The 14657-nt window shown below is 43.2% G+C and overlaps 1 protein-coding gene across 1 annotated transcript; it reads left to right on the plus strand.

The window, feature by feature from the left end:
* The first annotated feature begins 307 nt into the window (after positions 1–307).
* On the plus strand, positions 308–14465 carry LACTB (lactamase beta). Its single transcript, XM_061594733.1, has 6 exons — positions 308–687; positions 3378–3444; positions 7025–7215; positions 7590–7923; positions 8863–9028; positions 12179–14465. Exons 1-6 carry the CDS (start codon positions 421–423, stop codon positions 12741–12743), a joined length of 1590 nt encoding a protein of 529 aa, XP_061450717.1. The 5' UTR covers positions 308–420; the 3' UTR covers positions 12744–14465.
* Positions 14466–14657: the final 192 nt, after the last annotated feature.

Raw genomic sequence — 14657 nt, forward strand, 5'->3', positions numbered from 1 at the left:
AAGATTGGAAAAAATATGAGAAACTGATGGAATCCGAAATGGACAGATGCACCCATCCCTCCTCCTCAATAAAACATACTTAGATTTGGTCTACTGTTCGGGGCATGGGGAATCTTCTTCATCAGATTTTTTTACGGGGTGTGCAGTGATGAATAAATATGGGGAACTTGGGCACTACGTTCGGAACTGTTCAACAAAATGAGATGGAAAAGTGAAGAGGGACAAAGTCAGAGAAAGATCCCCTCGATGCGCTCGACTGGCTACTGTGCTGTCTGTTTACGAGCGCCTGTCCAGAAGTGAGCGGCTCTGCTCGATGTGCTCGGCAGGCGTCTTCTTCTGCCTGGCGCGTCTCCTCGCAGCGCCGGCCTAGGCCTGGGCCTAAGCTTGAGCCTGCGAGGCGGGCGAGCTCTCGACAGCGTGATGCTGCGGGGCCTGGTAGCGGTGCGGAGGGTCCAGCTGCTCCAGCAGCGCCCGCTCCTGAGGGGCCTGTGCAGGAGCGGCGGCCGGGGCCTGTGGAGCCCGCCTTCTCGCCGAGGCTGCTGGCGGCTGGGCGTGGGGCTCGGGCTGGCGCTGACGGCGCTGGCGGCCGCCGCTGTGGGGGAAGACGAGGAGCAGGAGGGTCCGCCGAGGGAAGCGGGCTTCGCCCGGGCCGTTGCCAGCAGCAGAGATCTTCTTCAGCGGGTGAAGGTGGGAAGGACGGAGTGACACACACGCCATGATGGGAGGGGGAGCTGAGCGCTCTCGAGCATGTGCAGAGTTTATTTTCCCCCACGGTTTCCCCCCCCCAGGACCAAATGCCAAAGCGCTTCTGAGCATTGAAGGGCATGGGGTGCCTGAGAACATACAAAGTTTATTCCCCCCCCCCGTGTCAAACGTGCCCCGTATATCCAGTTAAATTTCCACTCTCAAGGGAATCCTTAAAAAAAAGGACTAAAGGGTACACAGCGTGTTCAAACATACGGCAAAGTCCCTCTGAGCATGTACAAAGTTAAACTGTAAAAAGGGTCAAAGGGGGAACCTCCTGAGTGTGTGCAGAGTGCCATTGTTGTAAGGAATGTTTCCTCACCTGTCTGAAAGTGTTAGGACAGTTGTGCTGTAACATCTGGTAAAACCCTGCCCCATCTTCTGTGGCCTGGCTTGGGTGGCAGGGACCCCTCATGTTGTGCTGCAGAACAGGTGACCCAGCCAAAGAATGCATATGTACCAAATTGACTATGCTAACCCACTTTGGTATTTAATCTCTGTCTCCATGAGATTTTTATTTATTTATTTATTTATTATGAAATTTGTTAGTCGCCCATCTGGCTGGTTGGCCAGCCACTCTGGGCGATGTACACATTAAAACAGTATATAAAACAGTTAAAAGTTTAAGAACACAGTAAAACTAGCCCGTTCCAAAAGCCTGCTTAAAAAACCAAGTCTTCAGGGTCCGGCGGAAGCTCATTATAGACGGGGCATGGCGTAGATCATTTGGGAGAGAATTCCATAGGGTGGGGGCCACAATTGAGAAGGCCCTCTCTCGAGTCCTCACCAGTCTAGCTGTTTTGACTGGTGGGATCCAGAGAAGGTCTTCTGAGGCTGATCTTGTTGAGCGGCATCCCTGTCAATGCTGGAGGCGCTCCTTCAGATAAGCTGGGCCACAACCGTATAGGGTTTTAAAGGTTAAGACCAACACCTTGAATTGGGCTCGGTACACAACCGGTAACCAATGTAACTCCTTCAACACAGGAGTGATGTGATCTCTACGGCGGCCGGCTGTAATCAGACGCGCCGCTGCATTTTGTACCAGCTGTAACTTCCGAACCGTTTTCAAGGGTAACCCCATGTAGAGCGCGTTACAGTAGTCTAAGCGAGTGGTGATCAGGGTATATACCACCGGTGGAAGCAGATGATTGGGAAGGTAGGGGCGTAGCCTCCGTATCAGATGGAGTTGATACAGAGCTGCCCGGCTCACAGCCGAAACTTGAGCTTCCATGGACAGCTGGGTGTCAAGAACGACCCCCAGGCTACGAACCTGGTCTTTTAGGGGCAGTCGTACCCCGTTAAGCACCAGGTCTATATCTCCCAGCCTTCCTTTGTCTCCCACAAACAGCACCTCAGTTTTGTTAGGGTTCAGCTTCAGCTTATTCCTTCCCATCCAGCCACTCACCGACTCCAGACATTTGGACAGGGTTTCCACAGCCAACCTTGGTGAAGATTTAAATGAGAGACAGAGCTGCGTGTCATCCGCATACCTTAAGATGCCTTAATGCATAGGTGTGTAGTATAGGTATGTGCACATGGAAATATTTTTCTCCTCATAATAATAATAATAATGTAGTTTATTTGTAGACTGCCGTTAATCTGATTATTGGGGGGTGTCCTGCAACATAATATAAAACCACGTAATAAAAAAATAACAGAAATCTTACAAATTTGACCTTAAACTAAACTAACAGAAGAGAGTAGTCTCAAAGACTCAGAAACATATGCAACACTAGTGGCTCAACTTCCTCTAGCGAATCTGATAGCTGATCAGGGGAGTAAAAGTGTGAAGCTCTGCCTCAGTGGCAGGAGGAATCATAGAATAGTAGAATTGGAAGGGGCCTACAAAGCCATCAACTCCATCCCCCTGCTCAATGCAGGAATCCGAATTAAAGCATACCTGACAGGTGACTGTCCAGCTGTTTCTTGAATTTCTCCAGTATTGGAGAGCCCACCACCACCCTAGGTCATAGGTTCCATTGTTGTACCAGACTAATAGTTAGGAAGCCGAAATCTGACTTCCTATAACTTGAGCCCATTAGTCGTGTCCTGCACTCTGGGATGATTGAGATCCTGGCCCTCCTCTGTGTGACAACCTTTCATGTACTTGAACAGTGCTATCATATCTCCCCTCAGTCTTCCTTTCTTAAGGCTAAGCATGCCCAGTTCTTTCAGTCTCTTCTCATAGTCCTCTGATCATCCTCATTGCCCTCCTCTGAACCTGTTCCAGTTTGTCTGCATCCTTCTTAAAGTATAGTGTCCAGAACTGGATGCAGTACTCAAGATATGAGGCCTAACCAGTGCTGAATAGAGAGGAACTAGTGCTTGATGCAATTTGGAAACTATACTTCTGTTAAAGCTGCCTAAATAGCATTTGACTTTTTTGCCGCCACATCCCACTGTTGGCTCATGTTCAGCTTGTGATCAACAACAATTCCAAGATCTTCCTAACATGTGGTATTGCTGAGCCAAGTAGGAGGAAGGAGGGTTCTCAGCCTCCATTGGTGTGGGCAGGGGTATGTGCCTGTAATGGAATTCAGAAGAATTTAAATTGCTTTTTTAAAAAGATGCATACTTTAGGATTGAAGCATAATGGGAACACAAAAAACTGAAGTTGTTTTTTATTCCAATAGGATGAAGTGGGAGCCCCTGGAATAGTAATAGGAGTTTCTGTAGACGGTAAAGAGGTGTGGTCAGAAGGTGAGTATTAATGTGTTTTTATTATTTATCAAATGCTTCTTGTTTGTGTGTGGGGGTTATCTTTATGTAAGAATACAATATAACAAAATTATTATTCATTAATTCATTTCTGTAAGTATTGAGAATGGAGGAGAGAGGAATGCTCTCTAAAGACAAAACCTGAGGGGAAATCGACTTCAGATTTGTATTACCTGATTAGTTGACGTTTGTTTTTTGGGGGGAAAGACACCTCTTGACTTGGCAGTTTGTAATCAAAGTTAGTGATGCACATGGGAGGGACAGCTTCAGCATAGCTCTGCTGAGCTTGATGGAACAATCCTGTGATTCCTGTCAGTTGTGATTCTACTATCAGTGGTTGCTAGCGGGAATTGGATGAAGTAAGGTTGTCTTAGCATATGCTTTTTGCTGGATAATATCCTTTTAGGATGCTGCATATGTGAATTGTTTCAGTCCTGTCCCTGCCAAAGGCTTTGTTTGTTGTTGGGCCTTATTTTCCCCATTTGGGCTTCCCGCCCCAGCCGGGGGGGGGGGGTTCCTACCTCTTTTTGAAAAAACTACCACCTCTTTGAATGTTTTAAGAAACAGTATCTGCATAATACAAGCACTGGGTACATAACCTTTAACATTCTGTGTTGGCAGTACACTTAGTGGGAGCTGGATAGAAAGAAGGGTTTTACTAGGTGGGGCTTTCCCTGCCCTATTACTGTTGTCATCGGATAAGATCTGTCAAGATGATGGTGCCTGCTTGATTCTCTAGTCCACTTGCTTCAAGAACTCTCTCTCTTCTGTCGGCCCTTTTCCTGACATTGCCTGAGACAGGCTCTCCTGTCCTTGGGCCTTGTGGGAGGTTTTGCCTTAGCTAACCCTATTTTCTCCCACCTTCCTTCAGCACCATGCTTTCACTAACCATCATTTCCCCTAGGCCCTTGCCTTTCAGTCCACTGCCTCTTTTGTTCTGCGTCCTTGAGCTGCTTGGGGTCTTGGTCAGCCCCCTTGTCTATGCAGGAGTTCAGCATCATCCCGTCCCCTTCTTGGCAGTGTGCAGCCTCTCCTGTCTTTAGGCCTTATGTGAGCTTCTGAGTCTAGTTCTCTTTTTGTCAACTAGCTGCTTACTCTGCTGTTTCTTTCGTCAGGCCTCTGCTGCTCCATCAACCCTTCAGCTCCATGTTCCTGTATCTTGATTTGCTGCTTTCTCAGCCCTTTCTTCCCACCCTCTTACCTGTGAGCTTACCTGCTTGTCACTTAGCTTGCTGGGCAGGACAAGCTTTGTGAACATTTGTATGACATTACAGCAACTTGGCTAGTGTTGGAAGCATCACCACAGCATGTGTTTGCACATTATGCTATGAAAACCATTGCAGAGGAGCTCATCCTAATGCAATAAAGTAGCACAAGGAAGTGCAACGTGTTCATCTGTTTTAACTTGGTTACATTTGTTTGCTACATTTAAATAATTACTATGATGCAAAATTTAGCTTTGTTTGTACTGTAATTTTATGCCCCTGCGATTTTACCCGGTAGTCTCTTTTCTTCCATGGCAGTCTGGAAGGGTTGTGTTCTTTCTTAATAATTGCTTCTCAAAGCTAAGTTTAAATTATTTTTCCCATTCATTTGTTAATTCTAAAAAGATAACTGGCGATGGTTCACATTAACCTAACTTCAGAATGAATTAAGGAGTCTGTAAAGATTGCAAACCAACTGGGGAGGGAAAAATGTTTCTGCTGAAAATGGCCCATCTTATGATCACCCTTCTGTAGTAAATTTATAAATAATAAGTTTAAACGTGGGCAAGGGAAGGTCAAGAGCAGTAAGATTCTAAATACCCTTACAGCAGCTGCATAAATGTGTGATGCGAGAAAACAGCCTTAAAGGTGATAAGAGTTAAAACAAGGGTATCCAAATCAGACTTGCTCAGAAGCTCCCAGTATGCTGACTCAAAACATTTCCTCTTTTGAGATGCTTGCTTGCCATAGGGAGGCGACATCCCTGAATCCTGCTTGGGCAGGTGTAGCTTGTACTGTGACCTAGAGTGAGACAATTCACTTGTCAGGGCAATAAATCTATTATTTGAATTCAGGTAGGCTGTTTCTTTTCAATGCTTGTCTTCCTCTCCCCAATTAAGATAACAAACGGCATGTATGTTAAGATGATTCATTGATGGTTCTGTGTTGTTACATGGAACATTTTCACCAAAATTGATTTGCTTTACTTGGGCTTGTTTTTCCCTCTCATGCAACTTCAGAGCTCAGTGTGGCAGTGTGGTCTGCCAGGATTAGATAATGTGTGCTTGCCACACACAATGCCTCTTATCGTGGCTCTAAATGGTGCTGAAGTTCATTTGATGAGCCGAGTTAGACCAAAGCTGGACACTACGCTGGACCTGACATCTGTCTGTCTTGATAAGAGGAGATCTGCTTTGAAGCTGGGTTGATAAAAAGTAATGATTTTTTTTTTTAAAAAATCATTTTTATTTAAATCAATTTTTAAAATTTAAATCAGACTTCAAAATTTTCTTTAAAAATAGTAAAAAAAGAGCTTAGGTCAAAGATATCATCATGAATACTAATTATACCACTTCTAATTATATTCTGTGAATATGTTAGCAGCAGTTTATGGAGATGGGAGATAACTGATCAGCCCTATTCGATGGTGGTGTACATGAAGTGCACATTCTCTCTCTGTCTCTTGGCCTTGCCCTCTAAGTACAAAGATAGAAAGGGTCAATGAATAGAAAATGTGGGGAGATAGAGTAGATCTGAACAATGAGGAGACCACTGAAGTGGTAATCCAGCTCTCAAAAGCTGTAGCCTCTTCTGCAGGTGTAGAGAGAACGTTTTCTTCTTTTGGACTAATTCATTCTAAATTGAGAAATAAGTTGGGAACTGAAAAAGTAGGAAAGCGTGTATTTCTTTTCCAGACAATGAACAAGGAAGACAAAGGTGAAATAAAAGACCGAGTTAACTATACCACCCAATGTTTTACGTTTCTCATGTTGACTTGGTTGAATTTATTTTGTAAAGAATTTTAATCTAAAATGTAAATACATTTATTTATCTAGTTAACAATTCAATCATCCAAATGAATGTTTTGTTAATGTTGTTGTTTTTTCTTTCTGGTTAGTTTTCTTCTTCAACTATCTTTTTAGTACAATTTCAAAGCCTGGTTGTTGCTGGTGATTCTGACACATCATGATTAATTGACCAGTTGGAGCTGGTTCATCACCTGAATGACTTTTCAAGTTAATTCTTATCACCCCATTTTTTTGATGAAAATTAATCTGAAAACAATTCAGAATAATTGCTTAGTGTGTACCTACCTTTAAATGAAACCTACGTCTCTGAATATGTATTAAGGTTATATTAAACAATAAAGTTCTTCTATGAAAAAAATGAAAAAATCTTCACTAGTGATTTAAATTGTAATTTAAATCATTAAAATAAAGTCCTTTGGGGAAACAGTTTAAATCAAATCAGCCCTGCTTTGAAGAGTCCTAGACAACCTGATCTTTTGGTTTTCATAGAGTTGAGGTTTTTCAGTGCACAGAACACCACTTGACAGTAATCTTCTTATTCCCTTAAAGGAATGGGTTACGCTGATGTGGAGAACCGTGTTCTCTGCAAGCCAGAGACTGTCCTGCGAATTGCTAGCATTAGCAAATCTCTGACTATGGTTGCTGTGGCAAAGCTGTGGGAGGAAGGAAGACTGGATTTAGATGCTCCAGTGCAGAAATATGTTCCAGAATTTCCTGAAAAAGAATATGAAGGTAAAAAGGTAAATGAGGCTGTTCACCAGCATTAAGTGGTGATTTGATAGGATTTCTTGCACACCCAGTCACCTATAACATGTGCTGAATGGTGAACAAGAAGTAGTAGCTTTCTTGTTAAGAAAAATGGACATTTAATAGGTAATACAACAGGTAAATATACGTTCTTGACTGGGGTGGGTGGCATCCCCCTTGACAACTTATACTGGCATGATCCTGTCAACTATAGTAAGGCTAGTTAAGTGTCAGCTGATTAATGGGGTTGCCATCCACAAGTCTCTCCCACTGCCCTGAATACTGGAAATGTATTTATGATTATTATAACTACAATACATGCTATCAGTCCACATTGAACTTGAGCTGATACCTTTTAAAAATGTAGGTCACCATTACGACAAGGCTGCTCACTTCACATTTAAGTGGAATTCGCCACTATGAAAAAGATATCTCCAAAGTAAAGGAAGAGAAAGAAAAGGCCAACAGAGCCCTGAAAGCTGCAAAAGATACCAAAAAATCTGACCAGCGAGAGAGTAAAGATAAAGGCTCTGAAAAGACTGACTCTCCTAAAGCCAAGCCAGAACACGAAAACAAACATTCCAAAAGTGGAAAGAAAAAAACAGAGTTTGAACATCAAGAATATTACTTGAAAGAAAAAATTGATAATGTGATTGATTCACTGGACATATTTAAAAATGATCCTTTGTTCTTTAAACCAGGTGAGTTGTTGTGTGTTTGGCCCAAACCACTTAGTACAGCTGTGTTGTCAGGATGCCAAGTGGCAGCTCACATAACTTGTTTCAACATTATCTTTTCATTGAGCAAAGGGTTTAATGGTCTTTGCCTCCTCCATCTTCATTGTGAAGTATGTCCTTATTTCTATACTTTTCCTCTCATGAATGCATGAAACATACCAGTGTGTCTTCTCTGGGGATCTGAAGAGGAGGGAGGATTATAGCAGAGAGTCCCAGTTTCAATCCTTGCCATTTCCAGGTGGGGTTGGGAAAGGCTCCATACTGTAACCTGGAGCAAGCTAGTACTAGTTGGTGTAGACAATATGGAGTTAGATGATCAGTGGTCTGACTCAGTATAAGGCAGCTTCCTGTGTTCATAAGAGCGCTTGTATTCCAAATACAGTACATAGATCTCAGGGATTGTTAATATCAGGTTACAAGAGAGAGCAGTTTATTATATTGAGAGTTTTTAAAAGTCCTGAACTTTAACTGCTGGAAGAGCTAATTTTATACAGTTTTAGACCTGGAGCCAACCTATTAAATTAAGTACTTTTTTCACCCCTCACATCATCTCAACAACCTTAGCAAGCAGATCCCTCTTCAGGGACCAAGAGCATAAGTGGTATGTAAAACATTCCTAGAGCCAGTGTGGTGTAGTGGTTAGAGTGTTGGACTATGACCTGGGAGACCAGGGCTCAAATCCCCCAACAGCCATGAAGCTCACTGGGTGACCTTGGGCCAGTCACTGCCTCTCAGCCTCAGAGGGAGGCAATGGTAAACCCCCTTTGAATACCGCTTACCATGAAAACCCTATTCATAGGGTCACCATAAGTTGGGATCGACTTGAAGGCAGTCCATTTCCAATACATTCCTAGCAAAAGCATTGTATAAAAAGGGCCTTTTTTCTCCTCTCCTTTCTTCAAGGTAGTCAGTTTTTGTATTCGACTCATGGATTTACTCTTCTGAGTGCGGTCGTAGAGAGAGCCTCAGGCCAGAAATTCACAGACTACATGCTGAAGATATTTCGTGACCTAGATATGTTGACAACAAGACTGGATGATAATGAGCCACTGATATATAATAGATCAAGGTAAACAGTCATGTGGTCATGTCCTGTAGCTGCTCATTTGTTTTGGCTGAATAAACGGTGTTCTGGGCATCCACAGCAGTCGGGGTTCCTCTGACGCTAGCAGAAGCCTGCATGTACTTTCAGATGGCATGTCCCCTCTGCAACAGCCTTATTTTCTCTCAGTCACAACTGAGCAGTTACTGGATCCACTGGAGTCTATGTAGTCCCAGCCTGGTATCCTCCAAATGTTTTGGATTACAACTCCCAGTAGTACAATGGTACTCCCAGCAGCCCTAGTATCACATGGCACTGCTGACTGGGGCTCATAGGAGTTGTAGTCCACAATATCTGGAAAGCCAGGTTGGGGACAGCTGCTTTTAAACAAAATAATAGAGAATTAGTAGTCTAGGCAGGTAATAAAGACACCACAGACTCTTAAGCTTTTGTTAAATATTGAGTTAAAATCTGTAAGAAAAATACTTGTAAGATTAAAATATGCCAGATGAATTTTCTCCAATCCTCCCTCTACCTCGCTTCATTTCCCTCCTCCCAACCCACAGTGCTCATTTAACATTAGCCCTTCAAAGTCCTCCAAATAAGCAGAGGTTATAGTTACAAATTACCAAGAGATCAAAAGCAACATCTTTTGTTAGTCAACAGGTTAGAAAGACACACACACACTCGCTCAAAATAAAAAGCATGTGGCTATTACTCAGTGTGGTGTAGTGGTTAAGGTGTTGGACTAGGACCTGGGAGACCAGGGTTCGAATCCCCACAGCCATGAAGCTCCCTGGGTCACCTTGGGCCACTCACTGCCTCTCAGTAAAAACCCCTCTGAATACCTCTTACCATGAAAACCCTGTTCGTAGGGTCGCCATAAGTCAGGATTGACTTGAAGGCAGTCCATTTTTCCATTGCTCTTGGGAAACTTGGGCAACATTCTGGTTGTGGATGTTTAGTTTTAAGAAAATAATGTTTTGCACAAGTTATTCCAAAGTGAGCGGCAATGAATTTACAAATCTTTTATAGATTTCTATAAAGAGAATGAGAGATTTCTTCCTCCAGCTGGAAGACTATTAATCTTGCATTCTTTTGTGTGCTTTTCTTCCACCTTAAAATGCAAGTATAGAAATATCATGTTAGAGCTGGTCCTGAAAGCCAAATGTAATTGCATATATTGCAACACCCCAATCCAGATAAGAGATCAGCACAGAGAAGCAGGTGCTTGTGTATGTGAATTACTTGCTGGATTGGGAACTGCAAGCATAAATCAGATTTGCATCCATGTATGAACCCTGATTAGCCTGACTGCATTGCTCTTACTGGGATGCACATCTTTTCTACATTCCAGTGCAACTGGCCAAGCATAAATGCCATCTTAACACACTGTTAGAGCTGGATTGAGGTATTAATAAAATTTTCATGAATATGCAGATTCTTTGGGCTGCTTTGTTTGCTTTTTCCTGTTATGAGAACAGAATGATAGTTTTGGAGATTCTCTACAGTAAATGGGTTTCTCTGTGTCAGTAGTAATTGTTAATACCTGTGTCTTGTCAGAGAGAGAAACTTGGGAAATGCTGGCAAGCCCTTAATTTTTATCAATGGAAATAAATCTCATGGGGCAGTTAACATTATTCTAAACTAAATTAAAAGGAACATGTATATGTTACATTAAGGGGAGCAGGGTAGAACTGAATGTAATGCTTCTCCGTTGGGAGGGATGTTCTAAAACCAGAAGATGCTGCCATCTTGTGGTTCCCTTTGTATTTCCATAATGCAGTGCCATGAAATAACGGTACCTGTTTTCTGGTAGCCCCTTTTTCAAACAGCCAAGCTTAAAAGTGAGTAAGTTTAGGCCAAGACTTTTGTTCTTAATTTCCATCATGTATTTATGTCAGCTTTGACCGGAGCTAAGTTAACCATGTTTAAATTTGTTTAGACCGGCAGTTGCACACCTAAAACAGAGCTTCCATGGCTGGCAGGTTGTTTCCTGGTGATTTTGCTGTGTGCGTTTGTGCTGTTAATGAAGATAGCCATAGGAAAGGGCTCTCGCCTGTCTCATGTCTAAAATTTGAAGGGACAGAGTTCTGAACTTTATTAGAAAGATCAAGCCTAGACTACACTGGGAAGGTGCTTTTCTAGATGACGTAGGACTAACCCTGAATACAAATAGAATCTCTACTGTGGAAGAGGCTCATCAGTGCACTTGAAGGACCGGCCCGTATCAGCAAAATGATGTGGCTGTAGCATGGATAGCTTGAGTGTGTGCACATCTTTTAATCCTGGAGGGATTTTTATGTCCTCTTGGCTGATGGTCATTTCTTCCGTTCCTTCCAGTGTTTTCTTTCCAATCATGGGCTAATGTTTTTTTTTAAGGAAGATGACTGTTCTCGGGAACTAAGCTTCTGCACGGATCCAAATCCTATTAACAGCTTCCCTTCATTTGGAATCCTATAGCAGCCTTTCAGTTTAGAGATTTTTGTAATTCTCCCCCTGCCCAGAGCAGGAATGTTGAGTGCATTGGCCATAGATCAAGGGTGAGCATCTTGCTTCCTGGCACCACAGGGGTGGGGGTTTCTTGTTTGGTTTCTACAATTCCAGTGCAACTGCTCCTCTTACCATTCATTGTAAAGCAACTTCATGCTGAGATCTGGAGCCAAGCAAGCGTGACTGGCAAATAGCTATGCATACTGCTTACTAACTGTGCAAAGCTTCCCCATTAGTATCATTACTGTTGTAGAGCCTGTTATCCTATCCTATTCTGCCAAATCAACAGGCTAGAGAACATTCTGGTGTTAACAGTAAGCTGCCTTCTACCACCTTCAAAAGGTAGGTCATGTGGGTCTAAAAAGAGGAAAGTCCAAAGTTCAGGTTATCACACTTGCTGATCCCTTTTAGCTTGAGAGAGACGTACGAAAGGAAAAACATGCCCACCCTTCCTTCAGAAGCTAGAAGCCTCTCTGCCCCCCAGCTTGCTCACTGGCTGCAGCTTCTTGGACATTGAATTTGTCTTGCGTATTATTTGCTGCTGGCAGAAATGTTTCATTGGTTATTATCGTCTTGTACTTTCTTCTCCCATGTAGTTTCTGAAGTGTTGCCTATGGCACATTTGAATAAAACAGGTACTTCCTTTTCTGTGTGAATGACCATCCTTATTGCTTTCACCTCTAGGTATTACATTCACAACAGAAAAGGCCATCTGGTCAACGCACCGTATGTGGACAACTCCTACAAGTGGGCTGGTGGCGGATTTGTCTCCACTGTGGGTGATCTCCTTAAATTTGGGAATGCTATGCTATATGGCTATCAACTTGGCCAGTTGAAAAACCATGCCACCAGACTCCTTCCTGGTTATCTCAAGCCTGGCACCATAGCAATGATGTGGACCGCAGTTCCAAACACAGAGGCATCCTGGTACAAAGATGGTACATATGGTATGGCGTGGTTCATTGTGGAGAATAAGCAGGAATATGGCTTCTGCAGGCGGCAGCAACGCTATACCTTCCACACTGGTGGGGCAGTGGGTGCAAGCAGTGTCCTGCTCATTCTTCCTGAAGAATCAGACTCTGAGGCTGCAAAGGGTGGCCCGCTGATGCCACCCCACGGTGTGGTGGTCACAATTATTTGTAACATGCAGTCAGTTTCCCTTGACAGCACTGCCTTAAAGATTGCAATGGAATTTGAAAAGGAAAAGTTAGCACAATACAGTGCTAAAAACAGTGCCTTGCAGGATTAAGCAACGTTCAAAAAGAAATGTGGAAAGTTGTGTACGCTGGCAGGTGTCCATAGTACTGAAAGTATCCTCTTGCAAAGACATGCCCCCATTCTATGTTGATTGTGCTGCATTAGAACTTACCACTCAGGGAAGCAGCCATGTGGGTCAAGCAAACCCTCGTTAAAGGGGGGATTTCTCCTGTGCATGTTGCCAAAAGCACCAGCAATGATAACTTTTGCTACTTAAAGGCAAACCTAGATGCCAATCACAGTGTGGCACTTCTTTCTCTGCTGCTAATTGGGTAAAATTGAAATGTGCAAAATAAACATCTTCCTTGGAAGCCTGTAGGGGGTAGCCTTGCACATGTGACAACATCTGCTTATGCTCTTCAGCAGACTCTTCATAGTTGTACCTGAAAGACTGATAGTAATAGTAATAGTGAAAACCCAGGAGATTATCTCCAGATATGCCTTGACTAGGGAGGAACAGAGGTCTATTCATGCGGGACTTTGCTGCTGCTATGCTTGTTTGTGGATGGCAGGTCTCAATAAAGGAAAGGAACAAAGAAAAGTAGCAAAGACTGAGCTGCTGAAGGCAGCGAACCCCATCAGCCCCTGAGAGACAGCTAAGGAGGGCATGGGCAGGTTGACCTCCCTCCTTGGCTCACTGGGACTGTTAGCAGGGCTCAGTCCTCCACTTCAGGACAGCAAATTCTGCAGGTATGATGGGACTGACTTTACACAACAGTTTCATCCAAGTCAGATGTTGCTATCTAGCTTTTAAATGCGTTTGGCATTTTTTAGGAGTTTGCTTGCCAAGTAATATTCCTGTAGACTTGAGGGCAGTCTGGAGGGCTTTTTAAAAAATAGGTTGAAGCCTGCCTCATGATAGCAAAGAATAGTTTGTTTCAGAATTTGGCATGGTTGACTTCAGTGAGGATGTGTGCTCATAGTAGGCTGCCAACATTGTGCAGACTTTGGGAGAGGATTTCAGTTGCTCCCTGTCCTTCAGCATTTTACTGCAGGTATTATTTCCAAAGTGTAGGAGGCAAGGAAGCATTTTAAAGCTTTAAGAGATGTTTGCAATCCAATACATGCTTACCTGAGAGTAAGTCTCACTTCTGAGTTGACATGTATTAGATTGCAGCCTCTTTGTCAAAAGCAGCAATCATATGTGCATTTGCTTAGGAATAAGCTCTGATGAATAAATGGGACTTGCTTCTGAACAATCGTGCATAGATTCAGGCTGTATCTGACAACTTTTTTTGCCTGTTCTCCCTTCTATAAAAGGCCCTGAAATGCCTTCTCTACCGATGTTTTATTATCCTAGAATTCCTCTGAAGGAGATTCTGGTGCACTGCACAGGCATGCATAATCTGTTCTCCACTTTCAAGCATGCCTGTTAGTAATAAGAGTGATATGCTAGGGCTGATGGGAGTTGTAGTCCAAAACATTTTGGGTACCAGCTTGGGAAAGGCTGGTCTAGGTGCTGAACAACTGAACTGTCACATTTGACTTCTGTTAGGTAGGTAAAATAGTCCTTCAAGGATGAGAGATCACCTTGGTTTTGCAGGTGCACAATGACCCTAGTATAAATTATGTTAAGCATTTCTTGCTCTCTTGCTCTATCCCTTTCTCCAGCAGTCTCCAGTGGTTCTATTAGTCTAGAATGTCTATCTGGACCTTTTTATTATTAACTAGCATTTTTGTATGCCTAACCAATAAACACTTTATGTTAACAATATTCAAGTGTCCCTAGGTGCTACATTCATAACCAATTGAATCTGCCCCCTTTCTGGCAGGAGGTGTAGATTCTGGAATCTGGAAAAACAGCTTTGTAGCTTTAAGACGTGCAGAGCAATGTATGTAAAAGCTGCCTGGGGACAGCAGAGGTAGTGACTTCTGCAGAAAGAGGGGAAAGTAAGACACACGTACA

The sequence above is a fragment of the Rhineura floridana genome, chromosome 14, assembly GCF_030035675.1.
Source record: "Rhineura floridana isolate rRhiFlo1 chromosome 14, rRhiFlo1.hap2, whole genome shotgun sequence".
In the NCBI taxonomy this organism is placed as follows: Eukaryota; Metazoa; Chordata; class Lepidosauria; order Squamata; family Rhineuridae; genus Rhineura; species Rhineura floridana.